Here is a 17,338-nt window from a genome sequence, read left to right on the forward strand (position 1 = left end):
TGTTATTTTAGAGTCTTTATTTCTAATATTCTTCAGCTCTTCCTGGAAGGTGCTTGCTGTGTTCCTCCATTGCGGCATCTTTTTCGGTGTCTGTAGCATCTGGACTCACTTCACAGCATCTGAGGGAGGAGAATATGATTTTGTATTATCCTACAACTAAAAACGTACAATATATCAAGAATTACTGTCATGTTTTGTGAATGAACAGCAATGCGCCGAGCAGTATCTAATGTCAATACATACACATTCCCTACTACTCATCATTTTACAACTGCCCATATCCACACATCCACAGTTTTGTGACAAGCAAAGACTGTCATTCATGGCTTACACTAAAATTATAATTTAATATTTTTAGTCTGCTTGACAGCCTGAGTCTGTACAAACATTTTAAAACATCTGAACATTAGGCATGTCTATAAGGAGACGTACAATGATGAATAACAGATGAAATCTATAGTTTAAATAATATAACATACGGGGTTAATTGTTGGGGTAGTAAAACATATTTTCCTGAAATATTGTGCAGAAATAAACACAAACAATGCAAGATAAATATGTACCCGTTTATCAATCTTTTAATCATGCTCGGACAGAACATCCACCAACTCCGGACAGTTGCTGAACCTAAATGTGACACCAAAATCACAGTCAGAGCGATCCAGACAGAGACACACATTCTTTCACATTTCAAACTTACACAGATGCAGTTCTTCACTTCAGCTTTGATGAACACTTCACAGGATCTCGCTCTCAGAATCCAGTCTCTTAACAGAACATGTAGACCTGCTGGAGTCCACAATGACAATTACTGTAACAGAGCAATAGCTAACATCAGGCTTATGATGACGTTAACGTTTCTAGTTGCAATTATTTACTAAAGCGTTTATCAGGATACGCAGTAATAAGATCACAATACTCACCACAGGTATAAAAACTAGCTCTAGGTTTGCAAATGTGAACTCATACACATTATACACCTAAATACACTTTTAAGCATTCAACAAGTTTCTCACCTACTCTGGAGTGTCCTCAGGGAGTGGGATGACAAAGGATCATTTGCACTGGAGACAATTCTACAGACAAACAAAACAACAGTGAGAAAGGTAATAATGAAATTATTTAATGAACAGCAAATAAATAAATGCAAAGCCTTATATGCTTCTTACAGTTGGCCTGGAGAAAGAGTATTGAATTCTGTCTGACAGATGACTGACTGTTATTCACCCTGCAAGACAAATTTGAACCTTAATGCAGTTTAAATACAGTACAAAAACTATTTTACAGGAGCAGTTAAAAGAAAAGTGGTTAGACTTTACCTGTTAAATCTCCACATGAGCTAATAACACCTACATGCATATATTTACCATTTTATGTTAGTGTAAAATAGTAAGTAAATAACTTTTTTATATACATGCTCATAAGTTTGGCTCTTATTGTTAATGACAGCCTATTAATGTAGCCTAACTAAATCATTAATACTGGTATGGTAATAAATGCTGGAGACATATCTACAATAGAATGATACTATATAGCTTTTTGTTAGCTTTTCTAACAAATTCGTGCATTATTATCATTATTAAATTGTTTTATTTATACACCATTCCACTCCAAACTCACCTGAAATGGTCATTTTTAGCTCTGACTGAACACACAGCAGGTGGATGATGGGCAGAGATGCTGGAAAACATGTTGACCAGCTGTCTTCGAGGACCAGTGTAGGGAACCCCTGATAAACTGCGCCAGATTCCTGTAATAACATGACATATTGCTCAAACGCGACTTACTTTTAGCATAACGGCTAATTTTAGCCTAATCAAAGCAACTCCACATCGCTACTGGCAACATTCATCATTTATTTCAGTTCCTTCGTGTAAAACTCAATAATGTTATTAAACGAATACAAACTGTACTTACACGGTAGGAGTCTTGTGATCATTGTCCAACTTTTCGCCGCGTCCTCATGTTCTCGTGGTGCTGGACAAAACCGGAAGAAAATGAAATTTGAAAACAGCGCCCTAGAATCCCGCGGGATTATGTTAGTCATATCGCGAGATTTGTTAGCGTTAGGCGCAAAAAAAGTTATATAGTAAAAATAGTTACTTTACTATCCTTTCACAGCACAGGACACTTTATGAATGTAATTGGCCAGTTGACAAGATGTAAATAAAAGTGATTTCTGTATTTCCTAAAGATAAATCTATTTTTAATGAGTTTAGATGCCTGAAATCTGTCCACGTACCCAGTTGGGACACACATATATTAAGTGTATACCCAGATGTAAGTGCAATACTTTTTAATATTTCATAATTTCAGCAAGGGTATATGATGGACTATAAATGCACGTGTAAAGGACGTCATTTGTGTACTTAATCAGGACATGGTATATATTAAACTACATGTACATAAAATCGTAAATACACGCAACCCCAATATAAATAGACATGTTTAAATGTATACAAGCATATGTTAATGCATTTTAGGACATGTTGTGCATTGGTGCCGTGCGGTCGCGACGAATTTTGGCTGTGGAAAGCACGTCGCTTTCAGACCATCAGTACACAATTGATGCCGTCGCGGAGCGACATCTTTTGGCCGGGGAAAGCACGTCGTCGTCCGACCAATGTTTGCTGGGTAGTTACAGGTTTTCAACATTCTTTAAAATATCTTCTTTTGTGTTTTATGATTCAGTAGTAGGCTACTTTTACACACAACATTTTGTTTTACTACAAGCTGAAACTTTAGGTATTTTTCCTATTCATTCACACAAATAGTGTTTTGTGGGCTTGAAAACGTAAACTTAAAAATGGTTTTAAAGTGTAAGTGTAAATATAGATCAAGAGTGAACAGGGATCACAAAAAAATTAGCAGTTTTTTGAGTAAATGTATACCCTATGGCAGTTTATTTAAAAAAGTGTGCTGTTTGCGTTTGCATATATGTAAAAAATTCCAGCAGACACACAACGTCATAAGACGTTAATAGTGGTTTGATATAACTCGGAAGCGTCTACAGAAAATGTTTTTTAGACATCCAATAATGACGTAAAAAGACGTTGATATTTTGTTGATTTTGGGTTGGGTTTGGGTCGAGTCAACATCATAAACAAACATCATATCGACATCAAATACTGACATTTATTCGTCAGGTAGGTCTAACAAAATTCAGCTTCTGATATACGTCATAGTGGTAACGTCCACACAATGTCACGCTGTAACATCAATAGACATTGATATTTTGTTGTTTTTAGGTTGCATTGGAATGTGACCAAAATGCAACGTCTGTCTGACGATGGACATTGACGACGGCCTGACGTTGGGTTCTGTTGTAAACCTGATGTTCATTTCTAAACATAATGGAACATCTCCACGACGTTAGGGTACAACATCAATGTGACGTCATATTGACGTCCTGTGCTTGCTGGGATTTTTATTGAAGTAAAAAGAATAGATAGAGAAACAGTCATTTTAATGTTAGGCTAATTCAATCTGTTCTGTAATTACATTCGTGCAGAAAAAAGACAAAATTAAGACAAAATTCAATTAAATAAGACAAAATTAACAGACCTCTTGTGGAATGTTCCATTTAATAGGATTTTTTTTTTCAAAATTTCTTTTGTCTTTGCCAAATTGACAATACATAATTTATTATTATTGTTGTTGTTATTGTTGTTATTATATATTTTGCAAGATACTTTTATTCAGCTATTTAAAGACATAATTAGGTTAATTAAGTTCAAGGTTGATTAGCCAGTGGCAATCACTGAAAAACATGATTTGTTCTAAAAATATATAAATCTTAAGGGGACTAATAATATTTATGTTTTAAAAATGCTTTTATTTCAGCCAAACTAAAAGAATAAGATTTTCTCCGGAGGAAAAAACAAATATCAATATTCTGTTGACCTTCACTTGATAAATATTTGAAAATGAATTACAAGTTCACAGAAGGGCTAATAATTCATTCATTTTCTTTTCGGCTTAGTCGCTTTATTAATCTGGGGTCGCCACAGCGGAATCAACCACCAACTTATCCAGCATATGTTTTACGCAACAGATGCCCTTCCAGCTACAACCCATCACTGGGAAACATCCATACACACTCATTCACACTCATTCACTACGGACAATTTAGCTTACCCAATTCCCATATACTACATGTCTTTGGACCTGTGGGATAAATCGGAGCACCCGGAGGAAACCCACACCAACACGGGGAGAACATGCAAACTACACACAGAAATGCCAACTGACTCAGCTGAGACTCGAACGAGTGACCTTTTTGCTGTGAGGTGACAGTGCTACCCACTCAGTCACCATGTCACTGTTGTTTACTGTGTGTAACCTAAAAAAAGAGCTGCTTGGTTTTGTAATCATTACAAAAATTTTTAAATGAACAAAAATTCATGCACACGTGCCACCAGAGCTACTATCAAATGTATCCAGAAATCCCTAAAACCCACTATTTCTCACTTATAGATTTCATACATATAAATATTACAAATATTCATTAAAACACTGTCTGCATTAAACATTTTAAGAGTTTCCAGTTTTAATGCAACTGAAACACTTCCCAAATCCTTTATGCCTTAGTATCACCATGTTAGTAAATGTGTGTTCAACTCACTCCCATTAGCTGCAAACTGCAGGTGTTTTGACAGCTGTCAGATTTATGCTTTGTTTGTTGCTCTGCTGGAATTGTTCGTTTCCTCTGGATGACACGTTCGCCGTGCCTCTATATTTATATATCACAGCACATGCATCACAAGACCTTGCATGAGAATACCAGGATGTCACACAGACTTCTGTTTCTATCTTAGTCCTTCTGTTTTCACTGCTGTCGGTGGAAGTGGTGAAGTCATACCTTCCAAATACACACTTTAAAATGCGTTGGTTTTGAATTTGACTGTTTTGCTAGAAAAAATATTGCAGTCTACTTAAAAAATAATCATGTTTAATCACTGTTAATCACAATCTTCACTGTAAAATGCTTTGTTACATACAATTGTTGTCCCAAAACAAATCGATTAAGTTAACTTGTTACAAATTTAATTGAACATAAAACAAATAAGTTATGCTCAAGAAAAGCTGAAGAATTGTGTGTTTTAGCTCATTTTAAATAAGGAGTTTAAACAAGCAGCATAAGTCATTTTTTGGTGTGTTGAAAATAAAGTTTCTTTATTGGCATCAGTAATTCCATGAAGAACCTTTGACATTCATCGAAACTTTTAATTCTATAAAAGGTTCTTTACAGTGGAAAAAAGTTCTTCACACTATGAAAAAAAGGGTTATGTAATAATCTTTTCACTTAAAGGTTATTTGTGGAATTAAAAAATGTTCTCCATATACACTACCTGACAGAAGTATTGTCGCCTATATCAAGTTTTAGGAAAAACAAATAGTAACTTGACTTCTAGTTGAACATTTGGTATCAGAAGGGGCTTATATGAAAGGCAAAGGCCTCTAGATTATGTTTATTTTACCAAAATAAAATAAGATCATGCCTTGATTTTTTAATTATTTAATTAGGACAGTAAGGCCTGACTTTGCTTAGACAAAAGTCTTGTCACCTAACAGAAATAATGTCCAGTTTAGAATATAAAGTCATGGAGCATTTGAAAGATTTAATATTGTGTATGACTCCCATGAGCTTGACGACTGCATCCATACATCTCTGCAATGACTCAAATAACTTATTAATAAAGTCATCTGGAATGGTAAAGAGAGCGCTCTTGCAGGACTCCCAGAGTTCATCAAGATTCCTTTGATTCATCTTCAATGCCTCTTCCTTCATCTTACCCCAGACATGCTCAATAATGTTCATGTCTGGTGACTGGGCTGGCCAAACCTTGACCACCTTGGCCTTCTTTGCTTTCAGGAACGTTGAAGTGGAGGCTGAAGTATGAGAAGGAGCTCATATTGTAATGTAATGCAACCCATTCTCACCCCGAAGGCATCAAAATCTGAAGTATGGTCAAGCACCTTGCGCGTCATTATAAGGACCTCATCCCTCAGGCGTCATTTGGAGATGCTCAAAGCCTTGTATAATTACCAATAGATGTCAACGCAATATTTTAAACCTGGTTTACGCCTATTATCGCAAGTTTTTTATTTAAAAATGTGTGATTTTTGTTTTGTAAATGAAAAGCGTCTGTAAACAGGGTCGAGACATCTGAAAATAAGAATATACTTTGGTCAACGTGACTTCCATTCAACGGTGAGTTTAACATCGCTCAGCGATTGGTCAAAATGCATAACCGGTGAGTTCACAGATGAGTTCAACTGTTTCTCAAATGAGGCGTGATAGGTTAATGCTGCAAATATTTTTTAGACCTAGTACTTTAAATGTAATATTTTTTAAAGTAAAAAAATAAATAATAATGAATTAATCAGTTTTATTAGGCATAATTACCCTAAACTCGGCAATCAAATATAATTTCACTCATTAAATATAAAGTAAATGATAACATATTTATCAACACCAACTAATCTCCAGAAAATAAAAAATAAAAATACATTATGCTTCAGGGTGAGAATGGGTTGTGTAATGTGCAGCACAAATGTCTTGATACATCAGGCTGTTGATGTTGTCATGCACTCTGCAGATCTCTCGCGTACCCCCATACTGAATATAACCCCAAACCATGATTTTTCCTCCACCAAACTTGACTGATTTCTCAGAGAATCTTGGGTCCATGCAGGTTCCAATAGGTCTTCTGCATTATTTGTGATGATTGGGGTGCAGTTCAATAGATGATTCATCGGAAAAATTTACCTTCTGACACTTGTCTAAATGATCAACTAGAAGTCAAGCTATTATTAAAATAAAGTAACAGAAATATGTTCAAATTATGTACAGCTATACAAAATTATTTGTGATTTTTATAAATAAGGATTGCTTTCAATCATTTCATGTGTTAACATGGGTTAACAATTTAGGCAAATACATTTTAAATGCTTGTAATTATATTTCTATAAATGCATTTTCAAAAACAAATGCTTTTTGATATTTACTAGTAGGTGCAGGACACCATAGTTCATTTATGTAGGTGAGGATATCAAAACGAAGTAAACTGTGACATACAGTATAATACCAAAAACAATCATCATGCAGTGCAATAAAAATTGACCAGAAGTGAAGAAGCGGGTCACTTGAAAAAATATTCAAGTTTAAAGAATCTGATTTATTGCAGAGACAAAAGGCTGATATGCAGGTCCAATAAAATGTTGATTGTCTAAATATTGACAGTCTAATATTCAAAATTATTTTTACAGACATACAGTTGAAGTCAGAATTATGACCCCCCCAACCCAATCCCCCACCCCCCGCTTATTTTTTTCCCCAATTTCTGTTTAACTGAGAGATTTTCTCAACACATATCTAATCATAATAGTTTTAATAACTCATTTATAATAACTGATTTATTTTATCATGATGACAGTAAATAATATTAGACTAGATATTTTTCAAAGCACTTCTATACAGCTTAAAGTGACATTTAAAGGCTTAACTAGGTTAATTAGGTTAACTAGGCAGGTTAGGCTAATTAGGCAAGTGTTGTATAACAGTGGTTTGTTCTGTAGACTATCGAAAAAATATATAGTTTAAAGGGGCTAATAATTTTGACCTTAAAATGGTTTCTAAAAAATAAAAAACTGCTTTTATTCTAGCCGAAATAAATAAATAAGACTTTCTCCAGAAGAAAAAATATTATCAGACATACTGTGAAAATTTCCTTGCTCTGTTAATCATCATTTGGGAAATATTTAAAAAGGAAAAAAGGGGCTAATAATTCTGACTTCAACTGTACATTTTGGTTGACTGTAATTCATTACATGTTGTACATTTCTATCAAAGTTATCAAATTTCATTTGTTTGGGTGAATAAACTGTCATAGTGTGAGAAAGTGTCTGAATTTCTTGACTAGCCTTTATTTTTCAAATATATTTTAGCTGATGTATTTTTCTGTGACTTTACCATATATGGGTACTGTGCTATTACTGTGAAACTCGCCTGTTTGGTTTTTCCTGGCACCTTTATTTTTAAGAATGTACTTGCTGTTCCTTTGTAATTATTTGTGAAATGTGCTTGTGATTCCAGTGTGAAAATTGTGTCCATTTTTCCTGTCAGTGGGTTTTTACAGTCTTGTGCTGTGCCAGGAGCCAGCAGGTGGTCCACATTAGAGCCAGAAAACAGCCACTATTGCAGGACACAGAAGGAGCCAGAAGCATCTCTCGCTCCTCAAACACATCCAGCTGCCCAACGACATGTCGGAAGTGAGAGAGGAACTGCCAACATTTTCCAATGGATTCGTGTCAGTGTTCCTACTCCACTGTTGCCCACACACACATGCTGGGGGTCACAGACAAAGCCCTACATGCAAACCATGAACAACAAACAACGTGAAGCAGAGAAACAACTGTGGTTAGCTGTAGTTTCTGCCAAAATCCTAGAGTGGAGCAGTGTGTGTGTGTGTGTTTAATCATCTTTTTACTCATTTATTCATTTTCTGCTTAGTCCCTTTATTATATAGGGGTCGCCACAGCGATGAAACCGCCAACATATCCAGCATATGTTTTATGCAGCGGATGCCCTTCCAGCTGAAACCCATCATTGGGAAATACTAATACACTCTCATTCACACACACACTACGGACAATTTTAGTATTTTCAATTCACCTGTACCGCATGTCTTTGGACTGTGGGAGAAATCGGAGCACCCAGAGGAAACCCACTCAAACACGGAGAGAACATGCAAACTCCTCAAAGAAATAACAACTGACCCAGCCGAGGCTCGAACCAGCAACCTTCTTGCTGTGAGTCTACATCGCTACCCACTGCGCCACCACACTATGTCCTCTTTTTATCATTTTATTTATAGATATAAAATCCTAATAGTGCAACTATTAATTACATTACTTATTAATAGTTATCAATGTATTCATATTTATTACATTAATTATTGATGTATATTTATTAAACAAAATATAGAAATCATCAATACAGTCATTGTGTTATATATGCTAGGCTTAATTAAATTAATATATTTTGTTAATAAAGTGTGTGTGTGTGTGTATATGTATATATGTGTGTGTGTGTGTGTGTGTGTGTGTGTGTGTGTGCGTGCGTGCGTGCGTGCGTGCGTGCGTGCGTGCGTGCGTGTGTGTGTATTTGATTGTTTGTTTTTTGTTTTTTATTATTAATAATGCTTGAACAGTAACAGAAAGGCATTAATAATTGTTTAAAAATTATATGAAAGACTGAGATAACAATCATTAACAATCTTTCCATCCTCATTAATAATATCATTAAAGGATTTTATCTTTAGAGGATTTTGGTTTCATATTTTGAGAACTTCAACTTTGCGGCTACTTAATTTTCTTTATCATTTATTTTATATAATAATATTTGTCATTTTGTTTAGTTATATATATATATACCAAAACCAAAATCCTCTAATGATAAATATAAATATCTTTCTTCTTTGACTTTTCATTTCACTTAATGTCTTTAAATATATCACAAATTCTTCATTAAACACCATTAAACTTGGGGGAATTTATGAACATTTATGAATATAACATTTTAAGAATATGAACAAATTATTCATTATAGAAGATATCTTTATATCCTTAAGTATTGAGCCAAGCTTAATTATTTCCTATGAGAAGACAAGTCTTACAGATATTTTCTGATGTATCCAAACTAGTAGCCTACTTTGTCCCAAAATGTATGTACCAAATTACATTGGAAAAACGAGTGTTCAATTGTTTCAATATCTAAATTACGAAACCTGCATACAGTTGAGTCACCAATATTGAATTTTAACCTTAGAAATTTATTTACAGGATAAATTTCTTCTTCTTTTCGGCTTAGTCCCTTTATTGATCCAGGGTCGCCACAGAGGAATGAACCGCCAACTCATCCAGCATTTGTTTTACGCAGCGGATGCCCTTCCAGCCACAACCCATCACTGGGAAACACATACACACACTCATTCACTACAGACAATTTAGCCAACCCAATTCACCTATACTTCATGTCTTTGGACTGTGGGGGAAACCAGAGCACCCGGAGGAAACCCACACGAATGCAGGGAGAACATGCAAACTCCACACAGAAACGCCAACTGAGCCGAGGCTCGAACCAGCGACCTTCTTGCTGTAAGGGGACAGCACTACCTACTGCGGCACTGCTTCACCCCTGCAGGATAAATATGATTCATAATTCTAAAGTGCACTTTACATTTAGGATTAACAGGATATGAAAGAATTTTTCCCTTAATATCTTACACATTTTTCTTATCATAATGAGACAAAATAAGCTCTCTTAACAGGTCCTGGAAAACAACACTGTGTTAGACAATCTCTCAAAAACTTTGAGAATTTCTATCTATAAAGTTACAATTTTATATCTTAAGATCGATTGTTTTGATTGTTTGCAAAGGTATATTCTTAATATTTTGATAATATCTTAACAACTTATTTGGGGATAGACTAGTGTTTATTATGATAAAGACAATTCACATGTATAGTCCACATATTTATTTATTTATTTAAATATCATTTCATACATTAATTTAAGCATTGTCAAATGTAAAATAAATAACAAAGAACAAATACGTATACTACTCCATATCCCAGAATCCTCTTCTACGAGTGCGTCACGCAGTGCGCGATTAACCGGAAAAGACGTTATGGCTCATTTCTAGAAGGTAAGGAAGTGATGGTTGTTTTATCTGAAATGTGCTATTTAAATATGTATTTCAGAATTGTCGTAAATTTTAACGTACATGCAAACGAAACTTTTAAAATAATGCCAGCGTGTTGACCTAGCGCAGAGCTGAGGGGAGAAATGAGTCCAGATAACACAAGTGCTAATAGTATGTTTTGGCTGATAGTTGTTTTTATGAATGCATCAATACAAGCTGCTACAGCTTATAGTGTTGTGGTTTATACGTGCTTGCAGAATCATTATTGTGTAACTGAAGTGTTACGAGGTCTTAAGCATTACAGTTGTAAACACAATATGGAACCAGTTTAGCAAAGTCTTGTGTAATCTTTAAGTGTATTTAGCTGAATATGAATATCTAAACCGAACTATGTATTTTATGCTTTCTTTATACTGAAATAATACTGAATAATACTGAAGGCAAGCCACTGCAGATAAAGAGGATAAAAAAGTAATATTTCTCCCCACTCTTCCTCAATTGTTTAATTAGATTTAGAATTGATAACAGTTTGGAGTTTTCTAACTAAAATGTTATGTTTAAACATCCAAATGAGGCATTATTTAATTAAATAAGCACAAAGTTGCACATTTCTAGCACCAATATCTATTGGGTTTAGGCAGCATCAAAATTCTTGTCAAATTATTTTTTTCAGAGGGGATTTTGGCAATCTACATATCACTTAATCCAAAAAAAGACTGCAATTCAATTCAAGTTTTACTGCAAAAAAAAAATCAATTCAATTCATCTTTATTTCTGTAGCACTTTTAAGATGTAGATTGCATCAAAGCAGCTTCACATGGAAGATTATAGTATATTGAAAGTGTCAGTTCAGTTTTTAGAGTTTAAGTTCAGTTCAGTTCAGCTCAGTTCAGTGTGGTTTAATATTTACTGCTGAGAGTCCAGACACTAAAGAGCAAATCCATCAATGCGCAGCTCTACAAGTCCCGAACTATGCAAGCCAGTGGCAACAGCGGCAAGGAAAAAAAACTTCACCAATTGGCGAAAGTAAAGGATAAAAAAACTCTTTTCCCCTATGGCCAAACGTCCTGTGCAGAGAAAATAAAATAAATTAATGTTTGCAATTGTTTGTAGAATAATATATATAAAAACTCAAATTTGACATCTTAAAAGTTTTAAAGTGTCTCACTTTAGGTAAATTTAGTTGTTCATGGTAGTAAAAAGGTAGGGTTGCATGATATTTGAAAAAAATTGGATACTGCGATATTTAGTTTTTCTCCTATATCTATTGTGATAAGAATTAGGGCTGTGTGGGGAAAATATCTAATTGCGATTTATAAATATTTTTCTATTTGATTTGCGATTTAATTTTGTAGTCAAACTTCAGCTTAATAATCTGTATCGTAGCTTCTTACTGCTGAAATGCATAGAGTGTTAGTTTAAAAAAAAGATGACTGAAAAGATATTATTAATTTTCTTTTCGGCTTAGTCCCTTTGTTTATCTGGGGTCGCCACAGCGGAATGAACCACCAACTTATACAAAATATGTTTTACGCAGCGGATGCCCTTCCAGCTGCAACCCATCACTGGGAAACATCTAAGCACTCTCATTCACACACATACACAACGAACAATTTTAGTTTATTCGATTTACCTATAGTGCATGTCTTTGGGCTGTGGGGAAAATCGGAGCACCCGGAGAAAACCCACGCGAACACGGGGAGAACATGCAAACTCCACAAGGGAATGCCAACTGACCCAGCCGAGGCTCGAACCAGCAACCGTCTTGCCGTGAGGCAACAGCACTATCCACTGCGCCACCGCGACACCATGAATAGATATATTTGGAAATAATTCATTTCAATTGAATGGGACAATCCTGTAATTGAGTGAACTATACATAAAATACAATAAACTAATTACATACACAATCTACCAGGAATCAAGTACACAAATTGACTAATTAAATCTAAAATATAACACCGGATTGTCCTCATTGTGGCATCACGGTGGCACAGTGGGTAGCACGATCGCATCACAGCAAGAAGGTCGCTGGTTCGAGCTATGGCTGGGTCAGTTGGCATTTCTGTGTGGAGTTTGCATGTTCTCTCCATGTTCACGTGGGTTTCCTCCGGGTGCTCCGGTTTCCCCCACAAGTCCAAAGACATGCGCTATAGGTGAATTGGGTAGGCTAAATTGTCCGCAGTATATGTGTGTGTATGAGTGTGTTTTGTATGGATGTTTTCCAGTGATGGGTTGCAGCTGGAGGGGCTTCCGCTGTGTAAAACATGTGCTGGATAAGTTGGCAGTTCATTCCGCTGTGGCGACCCCAGATTAATAAAGGTACTAAGCTGAAAAGAAAATAAATGAATGTCCTCATTGTATAAATACTTGACTAAATACACTCAATTTCTTCTGCTTGAATACTTTAAACTCTTTACACATTCACAAGCCCTAAAAACACATTCGAATGCTAAATTTTCACACTATTATGGTTAAACTTTGCAGTGACTCACACATTTACATTCACTTAACATTGCAGATTATGCGATGAGACTGTTGGGGATGCACACATTGTGGTATTCCTGCTGAAACAATATATTGTGCTGCCCTAGTTTGTGGTAATGCAGGCTAAATATAATAGTTTAGCAAACCTGATTGGTCACTTTCACTTCTTTGCTGTTCAGGTGGTGCTGTAACATCATCTCCAGATGGAAGCAGAGTCTGAGAAGCTTTCGGCCACCATGGCAAACACCTTAAAAGTGTCAGAAACTCCAACAGACCAAGATGAAGACCATTTCTTCGACTGTGAGGACACTTTATCTGGAGAAGACAGACACGCTGATGTTATAACGGCTCGAAACGACAGACTGGAGGCAGACGCAAGGACAGAGAATGACTTCGGGTCTGAAACTGAGAGACTAGAAAAATCTGAACCATGTTTGGATCATTCTGAAAGGTCAGATGAAAACAGAAGGGACTCTTTAACATCAGACCCACATCTGGACAAAGACAACGACGAAGAGCAGGAGAAATGGGAGAATGATGAACATTCAGATGCGGAATTTAAAGAAGAGACGGTCAAAGTAGCCGAGTATGATGATGAATACCTGCGTGAGCTGGAGAAAGACCTGACTGAGGAGGACAGAGAGGTTTGTGCTGATTGAAGTTTGTGTTATATTTTAGGCAGTCGTCATTGATGTCGCTTGGTTTTTATGGACGTTTCTTTAAATTGCAGAGCAGAAGAAAGGAGAGTTTAGAGTTGAAGGAAAAGGGAAATGCACAGTTTAAGAGTGGAGGTAAGAGAAGACAAACTGCTTTCCTTTGTCCCCTTACACCACTTTTAAAGGGATAGTTTGTCGGTGCCAGTGGTGTAGTGGTTAGTTCGTCGACACATGCACTCCAGTGTTCACGGTGACCCGAGTTCATTTTCACCTCGCGGTCCTATGCCGATCCTTCCCCTCTGTCTGCTCCCCATGCTTTCCTGTCAATACCCTGTCCTATCAAATAAAAGTGAAAAACCCCGAAAAAATCGTTTAAAAAAGGGATAGTTCACCCAAAAATGATTTATTCATCCTTCACTTATTCAAAACCTGTTTGTTGAACACAGAAGAAGATATTTAAAAAATAAAAAAAGATGGAAACCGGTAACCATTGACTTTTATAGTATTTGTTTTTCCTACTATTGAAGTCAATAGTTACCGGTTTTCAGCTTTCTTCAAAATATCTTCTTTTGTGTTCAACGGAATAAAGAAGCTCTTGAAGGTTTGGAACCACTTGAGGGAGAGTAAATAGAGAGTGAATTTTTATTTTTTGGATGAACTGTCCCTTTAATCTGTGAATCGGCAGTTATTTCTGTTTACATGTAAATAGATAGTGGTGAGTGAAGTGCACAGATCAAGCACTTAGAAGTTAAAAAAGGACATAAAATTTATCAAAAAAGGCATTAAATCCATGTCTAATGATACAGATTTTTATTTCACATAACATCGATGATGAAAAGCAATTGAAGAGTCCTCTAAATGCCATCTGAAATTTTCTTCTAAAAGGAGCATTTTTATCAGGCTCCTGTGAGTAGGTTCAGTAATTTCACTCTTATGGCAAAAATAAGTTCTTTCTGTGGTCTTCAAAGTGAAATAACTCAACTAAACAAAATAGGCTGAGAATATTGCTCATTTTCGATGAAATTTTCAGACAATTCTTAGAGGTTTTTGCATCTGAACTCCTCAATTGCTTCTTGAAAGCTGATACAAATCAGGTTATTATAAACATTTCTGCAGGATCATGTGACACTGGAGTAATATAATTCAGCTTTAAGTTATATTAATTTGAGAAACTCCTTAAAGAATATTCATTTTAAATTCTAATAATATTTTCTATATTTTTTGGTCAAGTGAGTTAAACCTTGTTGAGCAAAAGATATTTACAGATAAAGATAATGAGGTTTATGTGGTATTTCAAATTAGAGGATAATTCTAGAATCAGCATTGGATCAGACCTATTGAGTTGTTTATTGACTGAGTTGTATAAATTGAATTATTAGTTTCGTCATAATCTTCCCTTCCACTTTTAGCAAGTTAACTTAGTAATTAATGTAATGAAACTTCAATTTCAATCTATTCTATTGAAATGATCGCATGATTTTTTATGAAGTGAATAAAGAGATTTCTGTTTTGCAGGTGAATTCTTTCTTTAATCTTTTTATTGATGAGAAGCTGTTTGACATCTAAAAGAGTTTGTGTTGTTGTTTACAGAGCATGTGGAGGCTGAAGAGTTGTACTCAGCCGCTCTGAAACTCTGTCCTGTGTGCTTTATTAAAGACAGATCCATACTCTTCTCTAATCGAGCTGCTGCACGCCTGCATCAGGTTCATTTGTCATCGTTTTTATATTGATGCAGAATTTATATTTCTGTTTTATTTTATGTACTAGAGTTACAGGTGAAATGTCTTGCACTATAAACATGCTTGTTTAAAGAAATGTCCTCTGAGGACACATAGTGTTTGATTGCTGAACTGCACCACTCATACATACTTTCACCAGTAAAAATATAATAAAATAACACTGTTAAATTTGTTTACTTCTAGATAATAGACAACTTTTGGCATTAAAATAATTTTTTGCTCTTTTTCCTTCTTTTTTAAATTGTTTTTTATTTTAAATAAAAGTTGAATAACTATTGTGGTTCTCTATATATATTATAAACCTATTATAAATAACCACAATAGTTATTCAACAATAATTGTATTTATAATAATTGATTATTTTTATTACAAAAAAGTAGCAAAAAATTGTTTGATGTTTTTAGTAAATATATAAGCCCTTTTAATATTTTTTATCAATTTAGTAGTTATGTTATATCATTATTTTAAGTTACTTCAGTGTAATTTGGAATGAAATTAAGAAATATTTTAATGGCAGCTAGCTGAAAAAATATGCTAAATTATATCTAGTTAACTTTTATTTTATTTAAAGTAAGGAAAAGTTTAGTTTTGTGGTTTTAGCTAAATTTAATGGTGCTTTGTTTTGGAATCAGTTCAATGTAGTAACATTTTAATACAACCACTAGCTCTATGATTTTTGATGATTTTATATTTTTTTTTTTCTCTATTTGAACACCAAATGACCTTTTTTTATTCATATTGTATAATAACTTCATTCATAATTTTGTCTAACAGGATAAAAAAGACGGCGCTATCAGTGACTGCTCTAAAGGTGAGTTTAAATCCTGCACACATTTACACCATTTTGAGGAATGAAGACAAAAACAATGGTCCCAACATATTTCCTGTTTTACATTTTTAATGTCTATAGCTTTTGAGAATCCAGAAGGAGCCACATATTGATAAATAATGTTATGATAGCTGTTTAACAGTACATTATGATTGAATTGTCTCTTGTTAAAGTTATGAAATAGTTTGATAACAAGCAGGAAATGTTCATGGGCCAATGACATGACCACATTAAAATGGTCTACACTGAAAAATTTTTCTACATTTTCTGTCTGTTGTTTCTTCCTCTGATGCTTAAATTTATTCCTGCATCCTGTGATTTGAAACAAAGGTACTTGAGTGTATACAGTGTGTATTGTCTTGTCTTCTACAGCCATAGAACTCAATCCAAATTATGTCCGTGCCATTTTGCGGAGAGCAGAACTCTATGAAAAGACAGAGAAGCTGGATGAAGCTCTAGAGGACTACAAAACTGTCCTTGAGAAAGATCCAGGCATCCCTTCTGCAAGAGAAGCCTGTATGGTGAGTGTCTCTAGGTGTCTGTAAATTTAACACCAACATTCTAATGATTTTAACGGTCGTTTTTACCATTGTATCATTTCAATTCTTACTGTAATTATCTGCCTAATACAAATATATTATTATTGAAACATATTTTAAAATTTTATTCACTTACGTTTTAAAATCACACTTTTAAAATTTAGCATTCTTATATATGCACAGGTCTTTGTGAATTCTGCTTGATTTAGGGGTCATTTACTAAACATTTTCAGCCAAAAAACAGGAAACTTTTTATTAAAATATTGTTTTCATTGGTGTGTAGTTAGGATGTGATAATATTTGGACGAGATACAGCTATTTGAATTTGTGGGATCTGAGGGTTCAAAAAACATCAAAAAATTGAGAAAAAACACCTTTA

At 34.8% G+C, this 17,338-nt stretch overlaps 1 protein-coding gene and 1 long non-coding RNA gene across 5 annotated transcripts in view; one reads left to right on the forward strand and one right to left on the reverse strand.

Moving 5' to 3' along the window:
• LOC130214729 (uncharacterized) lies at window positions 1–2,027 on the reverse strand. 4 transcript variants are annotated; one of them, XR_008835631.1, is made up of 7 exons: window positions 1,918–2,027; window positions 1,621–1,750; window positions 1,170–1,228; window positions 1,017–1,076; window positions 701–786; window positions 564–627; window positions 1–119 (listed from the first exon to the last, which is right to left on the reverse strand). It is a non-coding gene; the product is annotated as an uncharacterized LOC130214729 (long non-coding RNA). The 4 variants fall into 4 exon arrangements; XR_008835628.1 differs by having other exon boundaries at window positions 701–789; XR_008835629.1 differs by having other exon boundaries at window positions 701–811.
• Window positions 2,028–10,650: 8,623 nt separating this feature from the next.
• ttc1 (tetratricopeptide repeat domain 1) overlaps window positions 10,651–17,338 on the forward strand; it is a 13,738-nt gene continuing 7,050 nt past the window's right edge. Inside the window, exons 1-6 of the mRNA XM_056446499.1 lie at window positions 10,651–10,712; window positions 13,376–13,840; window positions 13,927–13,987; window positions 15,443–15,555; window positions 16,366–16,402; window positions 16,793–16,941. Coding sequence (XP_056302474.1) covers window positions 13,400–13,840; window positions 13,927–13,987; window positions 15,443–15,555; window positions 16,366–16,402; window positions 16,793–16,941 — 801 coding nt within the window. The 5' untranslated portion in view covers window positions 10,651–10,712; window positions 13,376–13,399. The remainder of the gene's footprint in view (window positions 10,713–13,375; window positions 13,841–13,926; window positions 13,988–15,442; window positions 15,556–16,365; window positions 16,403–16,792; window positions 16,942–17,338) is intronic.

Source organism: Danio aesculapii, chromosome 21 (assembly GCF_903798145.1).
Source record: "Danio aesculapii chromosome 21, fDanAes4.1, whole genome shotgun sequence".
In the NCBI taxonomy this organism is placed as follows: domain Eukaryota; kingdom Metazoa; phylum Chordata; class Actinopteri; order Cypriniformes; family Danionidae; genus Danio; species Danio aesculapii.